Source organism: Rattus rattus, chromosome 4 (genome assembly GCF_011064425.1).
Source record: "Rattus rattus isolate New Zealand chromosome 4, Rrattus_CSIRO_v1, whole genome shotgun sequence".
Lineage (NCBI taxonomy): Eukaryota > Metazoa > Chordata > Mammalia > Rodentia > Muridae > Rattus > Rattus rattus.
Window position 1 is genome coordinate 67,931,438 of NC_046157.1, and position 26,558 is coordinate 67,957,995.

At 37.9% G+C, this 26,558-nt stretch overlaps 1 protein-coding gene across 1 annotated transcript; it reads left to right on the plus strand.

Moving 5' to 3' along the window:
* Window positions 1–4,324: 4,324 nt before the first annotated feature.
* LOC116898376 (roundabout homolog 2-like) lies at window positions 4,325–17,293 on the plus strand. Its single transcript, XM_032899682.1, has 3 exons — window positions 4,325–4,847; window positions 5,761–5,881; window positions 17,151–17,293. The coding sequence occupies exons 1-3, from the start codon at window positions 4,659–4,661 to the stop codon at window positions 17,291–17,293; spliced, it is 453 nt and encodes a 150-aa protein (XP_032755573.1). The 5' UTR covers window positions 4,325–4,658.
* The last annotated feature ends 9,265 nt before the right edge of the window (window positions 17,294–26,558 follow it).

Here is a 26,558-nt window from a genome sequence, read left to right on the forward strand (position 1 = left end):
ACAGAGAGAGAGACATGGAAATACAAGAGGAGCTAGTTGAGAAATGGAAGTGACTTAGCAGGAGTGGAAAATCGAAAGACAGAGTAATGGCAGAGTGAATACATTAAGCGCCAATAAGGAGATCAAAACAAAACTTATTATTATATATCATGGATGTATGCTAGTACAATACAATGCCTCAATGTAACGAATATGCTGGAGGTTACATTTGTAGTGGAGTGATCCTTAGTATGTGTGAGGTACTAAGTTCCACTCCTAACATTAAAATAGCAAAACAGTCCATAACTTCCTGTTTTGTTCTATAAAGACTGAAAGCCCTATGTCTCTAAGGGTTGTGGTTCACTGAGATGCTAAACTGCGTGCCTGGAACTTGACTTTAGTTCTCTATAGAGAAACTGGCAGGTGACTGTGGTACAGTTCTACACGGCTCTTGCCCAATGTACAAGAGTTTCCTGCACAGAGCCCAGGTTCAGTACTGTCTTTGACTTTGCTTTGAGACCACTGTTACTCAAGCTTATCATTACAATTCCTTTTTAAACGACCCTCCTCATGAGCAATTTGGTTTGTTTAGGATGGTTTTCTTTAGTCACTGGCGTGCATGACTACTTCTATCTATAAAATTTTCAGGCTTCACCTCACTAACGGCCTTGCCGGGGATGCTGAGGGCACTGGTGCACAGAGCATCTTTTAAAGGTCCTGCTATTGTTGAGGCTCACCTTATTGTTATCGATAATTTATTTTAATAGCCTAAGAGGGAAATACCTGAGTGATGATTTGATCCAACTCAGGCTATAAAAACAAAGACCAAGAGAACCAATTACTTAGGACAAGAGGGAGAAGCGGGGGTTAATGAAGAGAGAGGAGTCAAATATTCAAGATCTGAAATCACTAAGCGCCATGAAGCTGGCATAGGGAATTATAATAGTAACTGCCGTTTTATAGAAATTACAACCAAATTTGATAGCAATTTGGATCTTCAAGTATTGTGACACTAAGAGTCTCTTTTCTTGCTGATGCTTGGATGGAAGCTCCCTTCTGTCTGCTTTAAGCAACCCTGTCAATCAGATAATGTAGGGAGGAAGAGGAAGAAAAGAAAAGGCAAAACAGCTCATGGGAGACGCTACCTGGGCAGATTAACTTCTCTTCACTCCAGATAGCAATGGCAACAGAAACCAAAGGAGAAGTTAGGCCCAAGTGTAGCTTAGCGAACTAGGGAGTTTATCAGGTTTACCTCAAGGAGAGTGGGTGATTAAGGAAAAGGTACATTTCTAAAAGGCTCGCTGCAGGATAGGGTAAAGGATTCGAGAAAGCTGCATTCCCCAGATCTCCTTGCATGATGTGTGCCAGCATCCTAGAGAACCTTCTCTCCCCAGCTTTTTTAAAACTGGGGAGGTGGGCGTCTTGTGAACCTTACCTTTAATTCTTAAAAGTTTGTGAGTTAGAGCATTTTTCCTGCTTTCAGTATTCCTTGGGTACCTTAGTTCTTTGTCTAGGATTGAGGCCTCCTGCTTGTTTTTTCCCCACATCCATTTGGTTTTTCAATACCAAATTGTCAGTACTAACAACAAACCTGCAATAGACATAATAAAAACTGAGCAAGTTAGAAGTGTTTATGTGTTTTTGACAGAAAGAGACAGACAGAGAGAGAGACAGAGAGAGAGAGAGAGAGATACAGAGAGAGAGAGAGAGAGAGAGAGAGAGAGAGAGAGAGAGAAGCATCAATTAAATTTTTTAAAAACAGAGGACATGTATTTTGAAAAAGATCAAGGTGGGTGTATGGGAGAGTTTAGAAGGTGTAAAGGGATGGGAGAAATGATGAATTACATTACAATCACAAAAGTAATTCTTTTTCTAAGTGCAGTTACTTACCTTATAAAGCTCGTGAGTTTTATTTATTTCCAAAGACTTAAGGAGACTTCTTCCAGCTATGTAACATACAGCTGCCCAGACAGATAAAGAGGAAAAGTTTAGTCTGTTAGAATCTCCTTTTAGACATAATGTGCAGTCACTTTAAGGATTTTTTTTTGAGTGAGACAGAGTAGACAAGTTTTACCCCACACCTAAGGGCAAATGAACCGATGTGACTGGGAAGACCCGAGTCAGAAGCATTGCAGGCAAACCCCAAAGAGCATATTACAAGTTGAAGAGGGTACAGTACCAATTATACCATTATCTCACCCTACTCTCCGAGCGAACAGTCTGAAAGCCTAAAATTACAGATGCTGTTAGATTTCTTGGCTTCATGTGCAAATTGGAGTAATTTTCTTTCCTTTTTTTTTGAATGCATAAACACATGTTATATTGTTTCAAAGGAGCAGTCCTTATAGTTTGTTATATATTTTTTCATTTTATTCACCATATCAAAGGGCTTTAAAAAAAAACAACAAAATTTAAATTGTGGCAAACTCATGTAAGACTGGTTCTCAGAATGATTTGCAAGACTCTTAAGCACCATTTGAGCCAAGGCTCTTTGGCATTATCACTTTTAGAGGACGGAAATCTGGTGAAGGGTCTTCAACTGGCCAGATGTGCCAGTTTGGAACAGATTGGGGTTCTGCCAAAACACCATTTGTTGCCAGGACCGGATATCATAGGGGGTCCCTCACCCTGCTACCATATTTTTGCACTTCTTAGCATTGCATAAATAGGCAGCTGTTCTCTATTCAGAATATAAATTACTTGCCAGCTTGTTCTCCCTGGAGGATATACCTACAAGAGGAAAGCAGGGTGTTAACCCTTCTCCTCTTGAATGAATGTCATACTTAAATGAACACGCCCCTCTCTTCAATCAGAAGCCACTCCTTATGCATAAAAATCCTATGTCCCTTGCCAGTTAGACAAGAGGACAAAACAAGAAGAAACAAAATAAAGACCCATGCCTTTCTCAGTGCTAATGGGTAACACCTGTCCTAGGTAGAAAGGCATTAGAGGAATCTGAATCTAAGAATGATTAGTGTGTACAGAACGCTTTGCCGCTGCTCCCTCAATAGGAGCCAAACTGCTCTCTCACATGGCCATGACTTTATAAAGACAGAGAGCTGTGTTAAAGGATGTTATGAGAAAAAAGAAAAGAAAAGAAAAACTGAAATTTTGCTCATTGTTTCTCGAGGCTATTTAATGGATAGAGACTTTCTTAAGTAGTTGGAGAATGGATATTAGCCTAAAGACACCACATAACAAAGAGAGTTGCAGAGGTCTGAGGTGGGTCTTATAACGATAGGGATGGCAGCTGGCTTAACAGAATAAATGTTTTCAGTGGTTGTTTTACCTAGCAGATTATATGAGGATGTCTAGTGATAGTTGTAGACAATATATATCATATATACATATGTATGTTTACACATATTCATGTACTATATGAACATGCATACACAGATAGAAACAAATATATCCCCATGTTTGTACCTATTTGCTATATAGTGGAACAGTGTATGCCAAGTAGCTAGACGGACGGATGGATGGATGGATGGATGGATGGATGGATGGATGGATGGATGAATGGATGAATATGTTTTATCTTTACCTTTATATAGTTTAAAATAAACTGTACTTAACAGAGTTTAATACATGCCTGTTAATTACAATACTTAACAAGCAGGAGAATCATAGGATCATTGGTGTGAGGCCAGCCTGGGTTACATAGTGAGGCTGTCTACAAAGAACACAAAACTAAAAAAAAGTCAATGCATAAGACAAAATAACGCTTGCAAGGGTTGGACTGTCAAAGAAAAGGAAAAGGGAGCAGGAAGTCAGTGGAAGGAAACATGGTAACTAGTCTCAACTCCTATTTTGAATGATTTATACTAAAATAGTTAGGGGCACTGTTTGCCTGATATGTTCAGTCCGCTTTACTCTGATAGCACATGCAGTCTTCTTATCTTGCCAGCAGGGAAAAAAAATGATCACACTGATAGATAGGTGACATTTGGATATCTGACGCATGCCAGATTTTGGAGGTGAGATCAGAGGTCCAACCTGCTGTTCTCCTTCTGAATGAAAAAAAAGGGACAATTCAGGATGCAGCCATGCTGTAAGGGGTGTCTGAGTTCTTCACATCCCGCTGCCCAGATGTCACTTGGCAGGTGGAGAATAAAAATGAAGCCCTTATGTGTGGGTGCTGGTGTGTTTCAAAAAAAAAAAAAACAACCCAGTGAGTCTGCTTACTGAAGTGTGGAGCGTACCCACATTCATGCTACACAAGAGAGAGCTTCTCAGAATTTCTCAGTCCACTTCCTTCATAGAACCAGGTGCACACATGCCCATAAGCTATGTGTGCGTAGCCTGTTTCAGGTTTATCTTAATAATTCATTGTAATGCATTTATGGACACATAAACATATCTGGTTTTCTTTATAGTGAGTTGATCCACGTAATGTGAAATGTTCTATACCTTGCTTGGTTACTAAAGCTCAGAACTCTATCCTAAATATCCTACTTCACAGCTGTTCAACATCTCATTTCCAAAAATGGATTTTTAGCACCACTGTGTGCAAATGGCCAGCCCTCACTGTCCCCACCAGTGAGCACTTGGATTGGGTTTAGCCTGCTTTCTAATGGGCATGGCTTGTGCACCAGTAATACCCAGAATTTGGTACCAGAAACATTGGGTAAGACTTGAAGTTAATTTTGGCAAGAGAAAATGGAATATTGTCCTTAAGCATGGTTTTAAACTGTTTTAATTTTCCTTCAGTATTGCGAGACGACTTCCGGCAGAACCCCACAGATGTGGTAGTCGCAGCAGGAGAGCCTGCAATCTTGGAGTGCCAGCCACCACGGGGACACCCAGAACCAACCATCTACTGGAAAAAGGACAAAGTCCGAATTGATGACAAGGAAGAGAGAATAAGTGTGAGTTCAATTATAAGAAAGGTCCAGAGAGACTGAGTTTCTCATCGAAAGAACAAATTTTGTTAACATATTAAAAACAAAATTGTATTTAAATGCTAATTTACCATATAAAACATATTGAAATGATTTAAATGTGAAAATAAAATTTTATATGGGATTCAATAAGACAATCATGAGAGTTTGTATTATACTAACAGCTATACCAATTTAAATATGTAACTGCTATTTTCTACTGTGATATTGACATCAGCTCTCTAAAGATTTCTACTGGTCATTTATGTTTATACATTGATATTAAAATATCAATGGTAGCCATTAGCATATTAAGTATCTCTCATTTTACTCTAGATTCAGTATTCTACAAAAATAATGACTTCACTGAAATAAAATTTACATTTGATATTATGTATTAGTTTTACATTTAGATTAAATACAGTCACTGGTATTTAATGTATTTTATTAAAAATAGTTATTTCATTTGAGTAGACACATTTTATTTCAACATAAAAATCATTTATATATACTATATTTGTTATAAATGAGAATTAATGCCATGTGAACATTGACATGGCAACATTACATAATAGCTAAATTCTTGGTAGTGATCACAGTATATACTCATGTTTCTGCCTTCATTGTTAATATGAAAAGTTACCATGACGATGAGAATTCGGTCTTCAGTGGATTTGTGTTGAGTAACATTCTTTTTAAAATATACAATTTGACCTTTGCTATATATCAAACCCCCTCAAAATTCAATGGTCTATTTATCTAAGCCATTTTATTTATAATCTGACTCAATTTAAAAAAAATTCTTTTGTTTATGCAGCAATAGGCTTGATCTTAAATAATCAAAATTCTTAACAAAAGCCTCTTTCTTTCCTTTTATTTTCCTTTGGTTTATTTTGTGTAGATCCGTGGTGGGAAGCTGATGATCTCCAATACTAGGAAAAGCGATGCTGGCATGTATACCTGTGTGGGAACCAACATGGTGGGAGAAAGGGACAGCGACCCTGCAGAGCTCACTGTCTTTGGTAAACCTCTCTTCTACTTACGTTATGGTTTAGCTAAGTTTTTTCCTTTTTGTGACCAAACACTTGACAAAAAGCAGCTCAACAAAGAAATGCCTGGGGACACAGTAGTGGTATCGAGGTGCAGCTTGGCACTCACGGCACCTCCTTAGTTCCTCACTGAAAAGAGAGCATTGGTTAACTTTTCCTTTAAACTCAGCCCAGGACCACAGCCCACAGGATGGTACTTTACATATTTAGGGTAGTTTCCTACCTCAGTCATCCTAAAGTAGAAGTTCCCTCATGGGCAAGGTCAAAGTTGGTCCTTTCCTTAATTCTTTACCCTGTCAAACTGATAATATTGATCATCACCAATTATAAATAGTCGTAATTTTAACACAAAAATATCAGACGTATGTGAAACAATTCCTCGTTAATTAGAAAAATCAATAGTGATCGGAATTGTAATTTTAGGGGGCTTTATGATGAATTTTTTCATGAGAAATTTAAAAAAGTCAATGTATCTAATTTATTTAGGTTCTTAGGAGACTGACTTTTAGCAAACTGCTCTTCAAAGGCCACTATTTTTAAGAGAATTTCAAATAGTAAACCTGACCTGTATTTATCATTCATCATGTTTTGATATATTTATCATGTATCAGACACATATGTACATGCACATAAATGACATATACATGTGGTATTCAAATACATATTAACAGAATTTTCTTTACTCATTCTAATATGATAATACTTTTAGATTTTTAAGAGATTTTAAATTTTTCAATAATTTTCCTATGACATTAAAATACCTCTCTTAATTCTTGCATGTCATAGCAAGATTTCTACTTATGGTCCTTCCTGTAGAACATGCCCAAGTGTGCTGTTGAAGTCTGGCATAGGTCTCTAATGGGACTTCTTGCATCTTTAGGCATTGTCCAGTCTAAGGATGGGGTCATCACGAAGGAAAGTAGCAATGCACTTTTGGTTGTGCGTTTTGAAGGAAGGATAAGGGTTTCTTCACATTTCCAGCATGCTGAATAATCTCTGATAATACTCCCTGTGGACATACCCCCAGCTTGAAGTCCCAAATGGAAAAGGCAGGAAACCTCCCATGCTTCATTAAAGCGATGAGCAAACATTACTCTGTTTAATGTATGCCTGTCAACTTCTGTTCACCTACTACAGATAACGTTGCCTCTTTGTAAGCAGTCATGTCTAAATGTCTCAAAACTCTCTCTACCCAGTAATGAATAAAATACAGTTTTGTCTGGTAAGATATGAAATTAGTGGTCACTGAATATCAGCATTGAAAGCCCACAAGTAGAGCTCTGCTATTTAGGGAAACACTCATTGCTTGTTTTTTTTTTTTTTTTTTTTTTTTTTTTTTTTTGTAGCTACCACAAGGTCTTGAGTAGAAAACATTGCTTTATCGCGGTATAGACTGCCTTCAGAAGGAAATCGAAAGGGTTCAATGTCATTACCAAAGCAATTAGATCTACCAGTAATGTGTCTGTTTTATGAAATATTTACCCTACTATCCCTAAAGACATTATGAGAACTGTAGGAGACCCCTAAACCTGTCAAGAGTTGTGGTACAATTTCTAAATTATTTTAAAAATAGCTACCAACCCAAGAGATTAAATTTATCCAGAGGCAGTTCCTGTGGAAGAATTGATTTAGGGACCTGGGAAATAGTTATCTGGTGGTGTAAAGTGGCCCGAGGGATTTTATATACAATAAGTTGACAGAAAAATAAAATCCCATTTTGTACAAAGAAAAAAGTGCCCTCAAAGTTTAAAAAAAATCAACCCACTAACCAAAACCAAAACAAATAACCCCCAAACAAACAAAAAAGCAAATCAAATGAACAAACTAAAATGAAATCAAAACACAAAACTAAAACAAACCAGAATTCAGAGACAGGCGGGAGAGACAGAGAGATGCAGAGACAAAGACAAAGACAAAAGGAAACAGAGACAGAAAGAGAGAGAATACAACTATGCAGTTATGAAAGCAAGGAGTATCTGGGAGGAGTTGGCCATGGGGATGAACGATCACACTATTCTAAAAGACTGAGGAAAAGAAGTACGAACTAGGATAGGGAAGACTTGGTCTTAGTTGAACCTGGGACTCTCTTGTGAGAGTTTTGCTGTGCTGTTGCTCTCCAACTTTTAGAGAAATAAGCTAAACTGTGGCGCCCACCTCCCGTATGACCTTCGAGTCTTCTACATCAAGAACATTAAAAATGAACTTCCCTTTATTTCAACATTAATAAATATTATCACTATGGTATCAAGATTATAAACCTGACGTCCATTGCTCATTCCACCTGTTCCACTCTAGTTTCAGGTAGCTGCAAGCTCACCGTAAGGTCTTAGGTTACCATCGTGTCTCTGAAGTTCCAAAATGGCAGCTTTACGCTAAGGCATGTTCTATAGAAGAAGTAATAGTTGATGTTTACTACTCAAGAAATACCATTGACTGCAAGGTTGCAAGGAAAACAAAGAAAAGAAATAAAGGTTCTTTACTTATACAATAGTCATCTTCACGACTGAAAACAAATCTATTCTTCCTGTGTTTTTATTCTACAACAACTGTACTTGTGCTAGGAAATATACTTTGTTCATTTCATTCTAATGTGTACTACGTTCTCAAGGGTGTGAGCACAGTCGGCTGATTTGTGAGAGGAGTGATCTATTTGTTCCTTTACTGTGTTTTTAATTTGTGAAATAATCTTTTCGATGGCACACAGTCAAGGTAAGGATCAGAATATGCATACTATTAAACTATAATATCAGAACGTAGTGTTCTGGTCTGTCATCTGTGACAAACTCCAGATATTTCATAAAGTACATTCCCATCCCCACCCTGTAGATAATTAACACATGTGTCAATCCCTAAAAATCCTGAACATTCCAAAGGAAACTAGGGTTGAAGCATGATACTTATAAGATGAAAACTGTTTATTAAGAAAATAGCCAAAAATAGGCATACATTTCTGAAGTGACTGTTTTAAATGTGTCAAAATAATGCACAAAAATCAGTTTTATACATTGTGATTTTAATATGTTTCATAGGTATTGCAATCCAAAATAAAACACTGAAATATTTTGCTTAATAGCTTCTTTATTTAGCTCAGTGGTAGAGCGCTTGCCTAGCAAGCACAAGGCCCTGGGTTCGGTCCCCAGCTCCGAAAAAAAGAAAAAAAGAAAAAGAAGAAAAAAGAAGAAGAAGAAGAAAAAAAGAAGTCTTCACATGTGCATAGATGTGCATAAATGCATGTACACACACACACACACAGAGGCAAAATACACTCTCATCTTTAATTATTTTTGTAATATTTTTGTTGTTGTTTCTACCTGCTTTGGGCATTCATTTCATTATTTTAAGCATGTGTTTTTTTCTAGCATATGCTTTATGTATTAAGTATGTCTTGGCTCTATATTCTATTTTAGAAAATAATAATTCAATCAGCTTAAAACTTCTTTGTAACTCTCCTATTTTTCTTTTCTCTTTTTTGAAATTTTCCTCTTTCTAGTATATTCTCTTTGGTTCGCTTGTGCTGTTAATGTTGAAACTAGTTAAGCTTAGAGAGATGTCTGAGTGATCAAGCACAAGGATCCGATTTCCAATCCCCAAAAACATAATAGCTCATATCTCTAATCTCTCTAAGGAAGATGGGAGGGCCAAAAGCCACTGAAGCTTTGAGGCCAGCCAGCCTGATAATTGTCTCAAACATGATGGGTTCTGAGAACCGACACTCTTCGAAGTTCTTCTCTGTTGTCCACACATGTGCCCTGACACACTGGCATTCACAAACACAGATATGTACGTGCACACACCTATATGCTCACTATACATAGATAAACCAGAACATTTGAGTTATTATTAACCAGGTAAATATTATGACCTCGAAGTAAAGATCATTGTATTGTGATTCATTTTCAACTCTGACAGTATGTTTGTTTCAAAATGGTAAAGCCTAAGTTCTCTTTTGACCACTCAGCAGTATGTACTCCCCCGTTACCACTGTCTTGGAGACGCTGAACTTCATGTCCACTCAGTCCTGCTCCAGAATCTCCAACCTAATTTTGTCTTCTTTGCTTTGATGCTAGATTCTTAATTCCCAGCTTCCTGCATTTGGTTTTATACTTCCGGCTTAACAGTGTTTCTTTTTCTTTTTCTTTTTTATTGCATATTTTATGTATGTACATTTTAAATGTTATCCCCTTTCCTAGTTCCCCCCTCTCCCATTCCCTCTCCTCCTGCTTCTATGAGGATGCTCCCCTTACCACCCAACCACTCTCACCTCACCACCCTGACATTCCCCTGCACTGGGGAATTGAGCCTTCACAAAACCAAGCCCTCCTCCTCTTATTGATGCCAGACAAGGCCATCCTCTGCTACATAGGTAGCTAGAGCCATCGGTTCCTCTGTGTGTACTCTTTGGTTGGTGGTTTAGTCCCTGTAGCTCTGTGGGTCTGGTTGGTTGATATTGTTGTTCTTCCTATGGGGTTGTAAACCCCTTCAGCTCCTTCAGTCCTTTCTCTAACTCCTCCATTGGGGTCCCTGTGCTCAATGCAATGGCTGGCTGCAAGCGTCCTCATCTTTATCAGTAAGGCTCTGCTAGAGTCTCTCAGGAGACATCCATATCAGACTCCTGTCAGTAATCATTTCTTGGCATCAGCAATAGTGACTGTGTTTTGTGGCTGCATATGGGCTGAATCCCCAGGTGGGGCAGTCTCTGGATGGCCTTTTCTTCAGTATCTGCTACATACTGTCTCCATATTTCCTCCTGTGCATATTTTCTTTCCCCTTCTAAGAAGGACTGAAGTATCCACATTTTGTTTTTCTTCTTGAACTTCATATAGTCTGTAAATTGTATCTTTGGGCTCATATCTACTTATCAGTCAGTACATATCATGTGTGTTCTTTTGTGATTGGGTTACCTCACACAGGATGACATTCTCTAGTTCCATCCATTTGCCTATGAATTCATTGTCTTTGATAGCTGAGTAGTACTCCATTGTGTAGATGTACTGCATTTTCCATAGCCATTCCTCTGTTGAAGGGCATCTGGGTTCTTTCCAGCTTCTGGCTATTATAAGTAAGGTTGCTATGAACATAGTGGAGCATGTGTCCTTGTTGGAGCATCTTTTGGGTGTACGCCCAGGAGTGGTATACCTGAGTCCTCAGGTAGAACTGTGTCCAATTTTCTGAGGAACCACCAGATTGATTTCCAGAGTGGTTGTACCTGCTGGCAACTCCACCTTTATAGTGTTTCTGTATTGCTTTCTGCTTGACTGGAGCTAAGGACACATTTGAACCCTCTATGCCTTCACCGTATGTGAAGTTCAAGTTGCAACATCATGGTGAATCCTACTTCTCCCATTTTCAATGACTATTGAGAGTGGCTCCCCAATGCTACTCACGTCCTTGAGTTCCTCTTGGGAAGTCTACTATGACTGTGACTGGTATTCTTTTGCACATGGTCTGTGACTTTTGATCTACTCATTTTTCTTTTTAACCTCTTAGCAGTGTGTTCTCAACCTACTCTTCTGAAACGCTGCAGTGGTTTGCCTGGATTTGGCACTCCTCCACACTCTCATTTATTTATATGCTAGTAAATCAAAATCAGAAATCTCTCAACCAAAACAACTCTATTAAATTCAGGGGGCTTGCTGTTTGGCTTCTGCAAAGCATGTTTTTTATGAATTACATGTTAAACATCTTGATCTTTTCTTTTTCCTCTTTATCCTGTTGATAGCAATCTGTTTTTGCCCCATGTGTGTGTCTCTTCTGTCTGACACCAAATATACTTCCTTCTCTTTTGAGACAAGGTTTTGCTCTGTAGCTCCAGATGTTTTAAAACTCACAATTCTCCCATTCCTGTGTTATGATCTGGAAATGGCAGGCACGCACCGCTACAGTGGCTTTGCCTCATACATTTTCAATAACATTATATAGAATTATAAATGTTTCTTGGTGGTATTAATTTACGTTCTTTTACCCATAATCTTTCCACATGCCACCTCTGCCATCCATGACTCTCTCATTTCATGAAGAAAGCTTTCTACAATATCATGTAATGTATTGATATTACTTCCAGTTAGGTTTCTATCCATTTAAAAAATGTAAACTTTGTCATCTCATGCGTTTCGGTGAGTGTATGCATACTAGTCATGGGGGACTGAGACGTGGGCTTATAATATCTAATTTTTAGTCAGTAGACAAGAAAATCAGTTCATGTGTTGAGTAAAGCTCAAATACACTGAGATACCTTTAAGAGTGATGTTATCTTAAAACAGAACTATGTATGACTTGGTGCTAGGAGACATATCAGGGCTGAAGAGCTCTGGCTACTCTTCTAGAGAAGTAGAACCCACATGACAGTTCACTATTGTCTGTAAGTCCAGTCTCAGGGAGTCTGACCGTCTCTTCTGACTTCCTTAGGCACCAGGTACACATAGCACAATGACACACGTGCAGGCAAAACACCCATGCACATACACATACACATACACACAAAATCATAAAAATTTGAAATGAAATATCTATCTTATTTACATAATGCAGATTTTATCTAACAATTCAGACTCTACTGATTGGTAAAAGCTATATAGTACTTTCTTGGTACATATTTCTCAAGCTCCTCTAAAGCCTGTCTTAATGCTTTAGGATTGTGATGAATTTTGTTGACAGGCAGCATATTATCTGATGGCCTTTTATATTCATATTCTACTCTGGGGAATGACATGAAATAATGTGTTTAAAACATGATGAGAGAAGAGTTTTCCTTTCCACATTTTATCTATTTTCATCTTTGCTTCCAAGGGTGAAAACTACTGGCCAAAAAAAAAATTAATGCAGTCAGAATTTATGCAATCACATCCAGGGAGCCTGATCATTGTTCCCAAGCTTTTGGGATGGCACAGTAATCACACCCAATGGATATCAAACTTTGCTCCCCCTTAACACACCCTGTAAAGTCAAAGGAGACCTGGGAAGCCTACCACCTCGCTTTTAGCTTCTGCTCTGAGGCAGTTCTGGCGAGAGCCGATAAAGTCAAGGGAAGGTTTACAAGCAGTAGTTAGCTCAAATGCCCCTTTATTATATAGTTTTCTTCTTACAGGACTTAAACAACCCCACCCATGCAATTATAGGCACAGCACTGCTTTTATGATGTCAAGTGGATTTTACCTTAAAATTGCTAAGGTCATCCTGGAAATAGCTGTCATGGCACAGTCGTTGGCAATTTTAGAGCTACCCTCAATGACTACATGCAGTGGGAGAATGTGTTAACTGGGTAGGTAATTTCTTCACTGTCGCATAAAAACAAGAACAAAATTATTCAAACACCTATTGGATTCCTGGCATTTCGTGTTAAGTTGAATATTTTTCTCCCTGAATAACATTGACACGACTACAATGAAACAAGGCATTAGATTTGATTAGAGCTACGAGTAATGTTGGGTTCTGTACATTGCCGATTTGGAACTAGGTTGACAGGGCTATTTGAGAGCTGTCCTCTACAGAGTATCACACAGGCAAACAACACTGTTATCTCCAGAGGGATTAACCTTGCAAGCAAGTTATGCAGGTCATTCAAATCCAGTTAATCTCAGAGAAAAAAAAAGTTAATTGCTTTGGCAAAGAAGTTGCCTCTGACCGCTGCATAGATAAATAATTAGGGATCAGACGACATAAGGGGACTCTAATCTAATTGATAAGCAGCACACAGAGGACTCCGGAGGTTTCTCTCCCTGTCTTTTCAATATGTGGTCAGACATAAGGGGATACCATGGAAAAACTCAGTGGTCTTATTTTTGACACGTCTTAAAATTAAGTTGGCCTGTTCAATACATCAAGGTTGCCACAGTTGTTGATTTTAATTGTTCAGAGCTTCACGGACATACATCTCTGCAGACATTAGTGGATATTGAATGTGATCTTTATCTCTCACTAGATAGTTCTATTATCAACTTAAGACTCTTACTCTCCTGACTTTCCATTCTTTTGCAGGTGATTTTAGTGCAAAAAGGGATGGCTTAGACACTTCCATTTGGGTTTCTCCTCATTAAGTCACTTCTGCATTTTTCACTCTTATTGATTCTTAATACGGGCACAAAACTCTTTTTCTTGCCAGTGAACAACACTTTACCATCTTTAACTTCTAAAGTCATACTGGCATCTAATTTTGGCAGGAACCTTTATTACGCATAAGAATGTACTTTTGATATATGGTGATTTAAGCGCTATAGCCATAGACGTTACCATGTTTGTTTTATTTTGAAATAAATCGAACTCCTTACAGTTGCACATGTAATCTTCACTCACTATTGACTCAGAGTTAATTTGACTTCAAGGAACAAAAACCGAACTTACAATGGCCTACCCTTGCTGGGATCAAACACATACCATACTTGCCAATATGTTCAATTTGTTTTAAACACATGTATTTTTTTACTTCATCCTGCTCATCTGATAGAAAATTCACTTTGGATCCCTTAAGTCTGCTGCCTTTGTTAATACTTCAGAATCACTGTCCATATAAAATGAGGTCATTTTACTCAGGAACCCCTTGGCACAGTTTATTTTTCTCTTCTATTTGACCTCTCACAGATTCGCCAATGCAATCCTTGTCATATCCATTTTAAAGGGTGCTGCAGTGGAACGCGAGGGCCTTCAGCACTTCTCCATCCGTCAGGCTGTCCTCTTCTTGAGTTGTTTCACTTGCCCTTCACAGCCGTGGCCCTCTCTATGGCTGGTTTCATGTCCCACCACTTTCTTTAGATAACCAAGCTGCTGGCTACTTACAAGCCATTAAGTTTGGAGCCTGAGGTAGGAGAGGCCACATTCATATTTGCCTAATGACTGAAAACACTGCTATAGTTTGTTTCTCCACAGGCCAGATTATGGTACAATACTCCCATCAACATCAGAGAACAGAAGAGGTCTCCTCTTGAAATATCATTTTTCCATCTCAAGTGATGTTATAAGTGGTTTCCTCCCTGTTAGCAGGGGGTTAATACAGACTCTGGATGAATACATCAAACAGCATAGAAAATTTCCCTCTCACTTCCTATGCTAATGTACTATTAACATTTGGGACACCTATAAAGATAAATTAATCCTTTTGTCTACTTCCTGAAGAAACAATAACTCAGCATCATCATGCTTAAAATATATAGTTGAGGAATATTGTGCCCACCTTTTAAAAGGACAATTTTGAGGCTATAGAGATGGCTTGATGGTTTAAGCATTCAGATCCCCTTTCTTCATTTTTAGCAGCAGAAGGTAGAGAATATTGCAAGATATGCCCAGAGTTTGGTTAAAGAATAGTGCCTAGATTAGTAAGGTAGAACCGTGGTGAATAATTTCTAGTATCATCCTCAGGTCTCTACACGTTACAAGCATGCACATTTGCACATATATTTGTTCATGTATACCATGCATACACACGTGCACACGTGTGCATGCACACACACACACACACACACACACACACACACACAAACACATACACCCCAAAATGGTAGAGAAAAAATATTAAATTAATCCCTCCAACTTGTACATTTGCTCTGTGGTTTATTGATAATCTTTTATTGATAATTAATTCTACCTATATTATACTCTTTGGAAGCAAAACATCATTTTCTCTTCTGGGTTGTTTGAAAATTCTACATTACAAACTTTCCGTGATATCAGGCTGGCCAGATGGCTCAGTGGTCCAGAGCCTGGCTATTCTTCCACAGAAGCCGAGTTTGATTTTCATTAACCACAGGGTGGCTCACACCCATTTCTAAGTCTCTGTAATCTCAGGAGATGCTTTCTTCCGATGCCTTCACAGACACTACACACATCTGATGTACAGACATATATTCAGGCAAAACACAAACATGCAACGTAATCACAAAAATAAAAGGAAAGAAAGAAACATTTCCTTATAAAATTCTTTCTGCCTATTTTAAGGCTTTGAACTTTGAAGTTGCAGACTATAAATATTGGAATATATGTAGCTCTTTGCCAACTTCTAGTGTCTAATTCTCTGTGGAGACATAATATTCTCAGCCTTCTAAGTGCCCACAACCATTGAATTCCTTGAGAAAAAAAAATTTCCCTTGGCACTTCACAAATGTTTTCTGAATATTGATCTTGATGTCAATGAAAATAAATATTCACAACCTGTGTTCTTAGTATGTTATTTTAAGTGATTTGGCTTTAGTGAAGGTCTCCTGCTATATGCATTTCTTTCTTTGAGGTATTGTATTCACAATTCTGAATCGGAGGAGTTGAAACTAAGGTTTTTAAAAGGCTGACCACGGCCATATGGCCAGATTCAGTCTGTCAACCTCCCCCTGGAACTCGCTTGTCTTTCGTGACCTAGTTTACTTTCTCCTTCAGAAAGGAGCAAACCTGAGCTTAATGTATGATTCGGAAGTCAGTGTTCATAAAATGTAAGAGGTACACTTTCTAGTGGCTGCCCCGTATCTAAAAGGACAGATACTGGACAAGGGATGTAAGTGTTCAGGGGGCGGTGGCTAAACTGGTTTTATCTCATCTCTTTGATGGTAAGACCCCCTGTAATTAAGAATAATTTCTTCATATAGAAAAGTGTTAGAATATAGTTGGGAGTATAGAATTAAAAGACTGAAACACTAAAGAATAATACTGAAAAGAAAACTTGAAGAAATTTAGGTAGGATACTTAGTAATTAGCAAAACAAAAACAACGTATTTTTAAAATTTTCAACAACTTTCAATACATGAATTAAAATACTGATGAATGCACTGGGTCTTTATAAAGAAGTACGTCAAGTGGAGAATGTTGGAGGATATTTTTGTAAGTATTTTTCTGGAATGCTATTGATGATTCCATCATTAATATTTATTTCCTTTTATTATTTTTCATCAGCTTTATCTTTTATGTTTTCTGCTCTGAACGATAATAGAACAATGATTTTGAAACTCCTTTTTTTGTAAATAATTTAACTTTTTGTATTCCGATGATTAATTTCAGTTATTTTGACTCAGGAATTCACTACTTATCAACTTATCTTTTCTAGGAGGTTACTCAGTCTAATAAAGAAACCATATTGATTACTAGATTCAAAAGAGTCCTTCTGTTTAATTGCCTTTGATTAATAAAGACTTATTTATTATAAGTGAGATGCAGAGTTAGGTCTGTGTGTCTTAAGAATAAACTATATATCTGTTGTTTTTATATTATTTATTCACAAATCACTTATACCTCATCTAATTTGACTATTTTTTTCTTTTTTGTCCCAAAGAACGACCCACGTTTCTCAGGAGGCCAATCAACCAGGTGGTGCTGGAGGACGAGCCTGCAGAATTCCGTTGTCAGGTCCAAGGAGATCCCCAGCCAACGGTGAGGTGGAAAAAGGATGACGCAGACTTGCCAAGAGGACGGTAAGCAACAGTGGAGCAACATTCAGATCACTAACGTTCATAGTCCCACCACCAAAACCCCATACGTCTTAGACAGCGCCACACATGCGATATTTATTTTTGGCTTCTTACGTACTGTGTGCATTTCCTAGTCTGTCCGACTTACGATGTCCCTCAGTGGAAATCTACATTCATGCCTGATCTTTCTCTCTAACTGTCATGTCCAATTACCACTCAGCCCTAAGGTACTATCTTCTTCAGGGCTACTTGTATGTGTGCTAATGACGCCCTGAATTCACAGCTACCCATGCACAAGTGTCCTTTATTAGGGGCCTTGTTTTTTTTAAATCTGCAATGCTTTTCTTGGATGCGCTGAGTATCTATAACAAAAGGCTGCCTAATATGGATAACCAAAGGAACTTATATAAAACGGAGATTAACAAGCAGAGGCTCATCAGGTAGATGGGCTCCCAGGAGGGTTGTCCTCAGCGGCTTCCTGGCACTCACCCTGTTTCCCTCAGAGACTGGGTCTCCATTACGTTCATTCTTTTACCAATCGCAATCTCTCCAGTACAACATTACCCAAATATCCAAAATGTTTATCATCTTATAAAAAAAATAATTTGTGTTTTCTAAATATTTCTGTTCAAACTTTTTCTAAACGGGTGTGGTAGACAAAGCCTTCATCTCTTCAAAAGGAAGGCAGAGGCAAGTTCAATCAATCAATCAATCAATCAATCAATCAATACCTTTATATCTATTATCAAATAAACCTTTCAACTTTTCCTCTTCTTCTAAAGCAATAGTTCTGTTTCTATTTCCTGTGCCCTCTCCTTCCTTCTACCCACTGACAGAACAGCGGGCACACTTCCTACTGTCATAATCTGCATGAAATTGTGTAATCTGTAATTTATCAAGTGTTTCCTTCTAGAGATACTTGTTTTCGTTCAACAGTTTAAAGTTAAACATGCTTTCACAGAAGTCAGCCTGCTCTACATGAGTCCCAAGACAGACAGAGCTACATAGTGAGACTTCCAAAACAAAACAAAACAAAATAATACAATACAATACAAAAGCAAAACAAAACAACACAAAAAAGCAAGCAAACAAAAACAGTAACACAATTGCTGATTCTGTAAAGATTTTGCAGTTTCAAAAATTGAATTTTAATTTGGGAATATTTCAGCTAATAAAACAAAATACCCACAGGGTTGCTTGTATAACTTGAGCTCACTTTCACTCATTTTATACACCTGCAAAATATTTGTCACACCTAGGGAAAAAAGTTACAATGATTAAATACAGGATAAATAAACAATATTTGGATTGAATCAGTTTTCATTATTGTCTTTCTCTTGCTCAGTCCAAGATTCATGCTTATTTTGGAGTCTTAGGCTTTGTAGCTTAGTTGAAATGTTTCCCAATCATCTCTGGTCTTTTGAGCATTACTAGCCTTGTATTCGAAAAGAGAAGTACTGGTCAGATATGACACACAATAGCCAAGCCTGGATTTACATGTTGTTTCACATGAGTCGATAGACTGGCTATGTGACATTATAGAAAGAAAGCCATCAAGGTGACTTGCATCTGATCACATTGTATCAGAGGCTCATGAGCCCAGGAACCATTTGCTGAGACAGTCCTGAGGTACATCCTAAATGCTCTAGTCTGCAAGTGCTGAAACGACAGATATATACCTCCGTGCCTGCTTTAGTCTTGTTGATCATTTTTTTAAATTTCACTTTAACTTTGTATGTCAACTTTATAGTTTTAATTTATTCTTTTGTTTTCATATATGTGTACTATAATTGTTAAGTAAGATTAAGTTGAGATAAAAATAAATGCTAGAAAGTTGTGACACTACTGAATTCTCCATGTACCTATAATTTAGAATGGAATGCAATTAAATCTATTTGAATGGAATATGACTACAGTACAATTTAGGACTCATTTTATTTTCTGATTTAGTGTGTGTAAAGTGATAAATATGACACCTTTACCTCTTCTACCATTACCCATGTCTTGTAAAAGTCATTTGCTTCGAAGTTCATGCAATTCGTGAAAGAAAAATTAAGTAGTGCCACATAAATTATATTTTCAAGAGATAGGAAAAAAATTCTCACCCCACTGTTTTCAAAATGTTGCATAGTTTTGGCCCCTAGCCTCTTGCTACTGGGATTATATCCTACAGTTTGTTTAAATAGCTAAATATTTTTTAATTCATTAGACAAATGGAAGCCTGAGCTTTAAACCATTGTGTTAGAGAGGCTCAACATGCAAATTAATGACTATGTCTATCTTGATGGAAGTCAGGCACTTTTTCTTTCCTTTTCAGACTCAAGTGACATTTCAAGGAACCTTATTCAGCCTTGATTTGTGCATATTAGCATAACATTTACTTTGCCACGAAAGGCAGACAGATCTCTTTTCTTGGGGAAGGATAGCAGTCATACTTTTCACAGAGCCACAGACGAAGTCAATAACATCGATTCCATTACATTTTTAGCTCTGAGACAAGGGAGATGATCATTGTTCTTGCATAAGTAATTGGCATGGAGGATGACATTTATTTGGCTTAATGTTTAATGAAATCTGAATACAGTTTGTGTAGTTGTTCAGGCTTAAACCGGTGAGAGTAAGCAGCGGTAGGGCAGCTGCAGAGCCTGTAATTACTATGTAAGTAATATGTGACTATTTTTCTGTTGGAGGCAAAGGGAGCTTTTCAATCCATGTTTAAGTAGATGAAATGCTATGATAGCTACTTAACCCATCAACACAGAAGAAGCTCTCTGTGCCAACTTTTTGGTGAGCAGAGATGAGTTGAGGATTAAGGAGTCAGTTTTGCCTCAGTTTCATTCATCCAGGGGAGAATATTTTTAAAACAATAACAGTATGCCCATTTATTTTGTTAAGCTTTAGCCTCCTAAGTTTTATTTTCTAAAAATAACATTAAGGATATTAACAACACATTGTTTGGTGAGTTGAAATACTATGTTTTCTGTTTGTTTTTGTTTTTACAACTTGAGGATCATGTTGAGGTGGGAACTTAGAAAGTCTAATAATAATTCTATGCCCAAACAGAGAAGTACTACTGAATGTGATTATTTTCTGTAAAGTCAAAATGAAACGAATTTTACCTTGTGTCTGTTTGGGAGAGTATAGGAATTTCTTGTGTCTGTTTGGGAGAGTATAGCAATTTCTTTTGTCTGTATGGGAGAGTATAGCAATTTCTTGGAGATGCATCTGAATATGCTAGTTCATAACTGACTATAAGGAAGAAAGATCTCGGTTGCTTTTTAGTGACTATAAAAATCATCAGTACATGTTTCTTTTGTAAGGAAGTCCCAATAAATATGAGGTGAAAGAATACAATAGTGTAGGGCTAGAAAGATGGATTAGTGCTTGCTTTTCCAGAAGACCTAACTAAGTTCATGACCCACACTGGGTGACTGACTATTACCTGTAACTCCAGCTTCAAGGGCTCTGACAGGTTGCTCTGGCTTCTAAAGGTACTTACACACACACACACACACACACACACACACACACACACACACACACACACACACACAGCACACACTCATTAAAATAGATAAAATCGATATTTTTAAATATAGGGTCTAATAAATCCTAGACTGACTTGAAATTTTTTTACTAGATAGCCAAAGTTGGCCTTGAATTTGTGAACTTGAACTCTCTCTACCCATCACTCTAGTGCTGGGATCACAGGCATGTACCCACCTGACTATATTCTTATATATTAAAGGCAAGTTTTTACACATGAATCCAAAAATAGAAAATGCAGAGGTAAAAAAGGAAGGAACTTCAAAGTATGAAATGGTTTTAATTTCTATAACACATTTGCACTTGTGGAATTTAAATAGAAACACTGATTTATTGAAAGCTCTCAGTTCTTATCACCAGTTTGCAAAAGTAATTCTTTAAAGAAAGTGTTCGAGTAATGGGTTTTCTTTCTTCCTTCCTTTCTTTCTTTCTTTCTTTCTTTCTTTCTTTCTTTCTTCCTTCCTTCCTTCCTTTCTTTCTTTCTTTCTTTCTTTCTTTCTTTCTTTCTTTCTTTCTTTTTTTGAATTGTTGGTTAATGTGACAAGGCAGTATGGACAGCCATTTACATACTGAATACATCAAAGACAGAAAGCTGAGGTAGAACTCTTTTTTTTCTCAGCCCCGCATCACACTGTGTCAGCTGACCCGACGCTTGTGCTTGTTAGTGATCTTTGAAGATCAAGCCATTTATTATATGTTTTCACAAGTATTTATGTGATAGAAGTTGCTTGACGTTCTAATGAACAGGGCAGTATTCCATTCTGTGTCCTTTTACAGTGTAAAATTGATTATCAAAAGATTACATCAAAAATACATATGCCGTGGCGTGGACTCTATCAAATTATTATAAGCTAACATAAAGGGGTAAATATTACCTGCTTTGTACAAAGAAATAAGAGCAAAATTGACTAGAATTTACTACAATATTCTATTGAATTTAATAGTGGGATCTTCTTAAAAAAATAAATCTTAGATCTTGGGTTAACAGAAGGGAGATTATACTAATTATGACCTCATATCTAAACATCAAGGCACTGTCTGTTCTTCAAGTTGTTAGCAAAATGCTGTAAGCTGAACGTGTTGTATATCTCATTATTGTATGATTTCTACCATGTTACCAATATCTAGCTTCACAGTTAGTTTTTTTCCCCATTTTTTAAAATTTATTTTGTTTACTAAACTGATTCTAAAGTGAGACTAACTTCCCCAATGAGGATCTATAGTAGAAAGGAATGTTCACAATAGCACTTCTGTGGAGGAAAAAAGAAGGAATAAAATATGCCATTTACATTCTTATGTGTGCCTGCCACCTCTAAATGCAGCTGATGACTTCCATATAGTGTAGGTAATTCATGAATATTTCATAAAACAGAAAGGGGCCTACAGAATAAGCATTTTAAGAGATATAGTGCAAAATTCTATCACTTTCCTTCAGCTCACTGACAAGTCCCTTTTCTGAAGTCTGTTTTAAGTGAGATTTTTCTAGAATTCTTAGTCCCACAGAATATGCGATTCACAGAAATTCATGATTCTTTCAGAAGAGAAACTGAATAGAGCCACTTATGACTCCCTTTTTGTGCAATTTTGAACAAAGTGGCTCTTTACTGTTAGCCCTGGAAATGTTCCTGTATTAATTGTCTGGGAGCTCTATTGTTTAGAGCCTGTCGGGCTGGGAAGAAGAGCCTTCCTCCTGTGCACTGTGCACCTCAAGGACATGTGGCGATTTGTGTTCCCAATAAATAACGACTTTGATTAGATTGGCTGGTGGAGATTGGTCAATTAAGACAATTTTAGAAAAAGAAAAGGAATACTAAGGACATAGGGAACGCAATGCAAATAAACCATTGTCCCAAAACTGTCTGATCCCAAAAGCCAGTAAACAAGGAACAACGGTGGAAGGCAAAATTGTCTTTTGTGTTAAATAAGTATTTTGCCCATTTATTTCTGGGAATAAAGGCATACAAAGTGCAAGGGAACTTATTATGGGATTTTTTTGGTACAAATGCCAGCGTCATGATACCCATGCAGTCTGCTGTCCAGGTTGTTGGTTTGGAGGTCGTGCTCTGACACTAATTGCCTATGTTTTTGCATCTACCTCTGCACTCTAAAAGAGATGTTTGAGAAAATTTTTCCTTGTGGTACTTTTATTATATTTAAAATATGTTTAATTGTTTGAGAATTTCACACAGTATATTTTGATCATAGTCAATCCCCATTCTTTCCCGGTCCACTCTCACCTTTCTACCTCCAATGACAAATTTCTTTCGCACTAAAAAGGAAGATGACCTTGGAGGAACTACTGAAACTGTGCTTTACATCCTGAAGATGCAGGAGTATGGTGTGGTTAGTCATTCCTCTCTGTACAGGCTTCTTTTAGGCCTCAACTTGACAGAAACTGAAGTTACCACACAGAAAGGAGCCTCAGTTGTGGAAATACCTCCATGAGACCCAGCCGTAAGGCATTTTCTCAACAAGTGATCAAGAGGGGAGGACCCAGCCCATTGTGGTGGTGCCGTCCCTGGGCTGGTGGTCTTGGGTTCTATAAGAGAGCAGCCTGAGCAAGCCAGGGGAAACAAGCCAGTAAGTAACATCCCTTTATGGCCTCTGCATCAGCTCCTGCTTCCTGACCTGCTTGAGTTCCAGTCCTGATTTAAGTTTAAGTGTAAGCTGAATAAACCCTTTCTCCCCAACTTGCTTCTTGGTCATGATGTTTGTGCAGGAATAGAAACCCTCACTAAGACAAGTTGGTACCAGATGTGGGGTATTCCTGTGGCAACCTGACCATGTTTTGGGGTGGACCATGGAAGGACTTTGGAACTTTGAGCTAGAAGAGCCATTAGAAAGTCAAGAGCTCTGTGGGATGCTCTGTAGGAGCTTGGAAGATAATGTTGAGAACAGTGCAGAAGATGGAGTCTTGGCTTGTGAAATTTCAGAGGGAAGGTTAAAGACTCTTATCAGGGCTATTTGCTATTTTGATTCTGATGATTCTGTTGTTTTTCGTTAGCTGGGGCTAAAGAATCAGCTGTGATTAACAATATACCAGAAGTACTAAAGCGAACCTTTGCATTACTGAAACTATTGAGGCTGGTCAGCTGGAGCTAAGAAATTAGTGGGGACTAAGAAGAGACCAGCATTACTGAGGTGAAATATTCTGGGAAATGTTTTCTGAAAGCACAAAGAGGCTGTGTTCCAGAGAAAGCCAAGGTTGTGCCTCGTGCTGTGGCTGGTCTTCGTAGTGTGTTAAGAGTCACCCAGGTGGTACTGCTTTTGAAGGCATGAGGGAGTCATGAAGAACAGCAGAGGCTTGGCACTGTGAGAGGCCATGGAAAGCCATTGGTGAAGGTACAGCCTCATTTGCAATTGATGGCCCAGGACTGAAGGGGTCATGCAAAGGAGTTGAGGATTGGCACCATGAAGAGAGTCTGTGAGAGGTGACTGGTGAGTCCTAGTTGCCCGGAAGACAGCAGTGCTTTAGAGATGCCAGTACCATGAGATGACCACCAAGAGCAGCAGCAACAGTGGAGAACAGGTATCTGGAGCCTAGAAGACAAGGTGTGTGCTACAGAGGGCAGAGCTGCAGAAGTGACCCAAGATCTTGTGGGTGGATCCCAGACATTGGACAGTTAGAATTTGATTTTGCTTTTGATTGTGACTGTGCCCTGATATTTTTCCCTCTTGAAGGAAGAAAATATTTTAGTGAAGCTCACAGTTAAAAGACTTTGAGTTGAAAAATGTCTTTGAATTTTAAAAGAGATTAGATATTTTAAAGGGATTGAAATTTTAATATGTAAGAATTTGTGAAGACTGTGGGACTTTTAAAGTTGGGGATGAATTAGAAAGTAAAGGTTGAGGCTTAATAGTGATGTGTTTTTATATCAAGTTGACAAGGGGTCAATTGTACTGGCTGGTTTTATGTGTCAACTTGAAAGAAGCTGAAGTTATCACAGAGAAAGGAGCCTCAGTTGAGGAAATGCCTCCATGAGTCCCAGATATAAGACATTTTCTCAACTAGTGATCAAGGCGGGGGTGTGGGGCAAGAGGACCCAGCCCATTGTGGTTGGTGCTGTCTCTGGGTTAGTAATCCTGGGTTCTATAAGAGAGCAAGCTGAGCAAGGCAGGGGAATCAAGCCAGTAGGTAACATCCCTCTATGGCCTCTGCATCAGCTTCTGCTTCCTGACCTGCTTGAGTTTTGGTCCTGACTTCCTTTGGTGATGAACAGCAATGAGGAAGTGTAAGTGAATAAAGCCTTTCCTCCCCAACTTGCTTCTTGGTCATGATGTTTGTGCAGGAAAAGAAACCCTGACTAAGACATTCTCTGCTCTGGCATGTTCTAACTGAAAGGTTGGAAAATGATGTAATTACTTTTAAGCACTGCAAACAGTTTACAGTGGATAAACACAGAAGGTTCTATTAGAAGCATTTACTGAGTTCAGCAATAAAAGATTAATGATGAAAAATAAGGGATGTTCAATTTGCTTGTTAATTTCACATTCTTTTTCATCTAGCTAAAAATATCTATAGAAATATTAAGTGTTGCTTATTTATTTAAGAGATACCACCTTTACCATGAATTCATATAGATTTATTGGTAAATATTGCCAGCCAGTCTACCAGTTCTGAAAACCCCTACCTGTTTTTTCTATCTCTAGATTATTGTACCTCTTCCAGTACTGTGTCCCAACCAAGGGCCATCAAATCTTCAGATTTTAAATTAGGATCACTATATTCCAGGAATTCCACTGAACTGTTTGGTTATTTTTAATGTTTGTAATGAGAATGGTGGTATTCCCTTAAGACTTCAGAGAACTTGTTAGGTGCCATAGTGCTACTACAAGCTTCTTTCTTACAACAATTGTCATGTTAAGGAATAGTGTCACAGCATAATCTGACCCTCACTTGAGAGATACAGAGATGCATACTTAACATGATTAATTTTCCAACACACATTCATATTAGAGACAGAAAATAACTTTAGAATCTTTCCAACATTATTGATATTATGAACTAGTTTTCCCAATTTTTGAATTAATAATTGTTTAAAGACTCAAATGATTTAAAATTATATATTGTATATATCATAAGGAAATTGGTACTATGCTATATAGACATATTATATGGTGATACACTTAAGGTAATTTTTTTAAAGCAATTTCTTAAGCTAAACATAAGTATTGGGCTACATGGAGGTTTAAATTTGAAATAGTGCACATCATTTTCTTGGGAACCCAAACCTGATATTTTGTTTATATCCTAGATTAATTGGAAACTTTCATTGTTGCCAGGATGGAACTTTTTCCTGTGTTTTCACCAAATAGGTGCTAATAGTTACTGTCAACACAAAACTAATTGCCATTTAGGAGGGAGACCATGATGCCTGGTCCTGTGACCATACTGGCCCATCTGTCGAGAATCTCAGCATAGGAACAATGCTGGAACTGGCACTCAATTTCTACTTTGGCCAGTCATCAACTCCCAAGCTGGAGCATACTCACAATGCAAAGTTCACTGAACTTAAGAGAAGCTCCAAGGCCCATTAACTGTGTGTGGGCTGAGCCAAGACTAGGTGCCAGTTCTCCCAGCAAAAGGATCTGTCTGAGTGCCACCTGTCATGGGCATGTGTGTATCATCATGAGAGCCACAGTAGTGAGCTTCTTCCATCAATCTGTGACACATCAGAGCCTTCTGAATGGCAGACACGGGGAATGAGAATAACAAGACTAGGACC

Excerpts from the sequence above, each read along its gene's own strand:
- LOC116898376 (XM_032899682.1), top strand. The coding sequence starts at position 4,659 with ATGGTTTTAAACTGTTTTAATTTTCCTTCAGTATTGCGAGACGACTTC. Across the intron at positions 4,848-5,760 it reads ACAAGGAAGAGAGAATAAGT|ATCCGTGGTGGGAAGCTGAT; the intron begins GTGAGTTCAATT and ends TATTTTGTGTAG. Across the intron at positions 5,882-17,150 it reads TGCAGAGCTCACTGTCTTTG|AACGACCCACGTTTCTCAGG; the intron begins GTAAACCTCTCT and ends TTTGTCCCAAAG.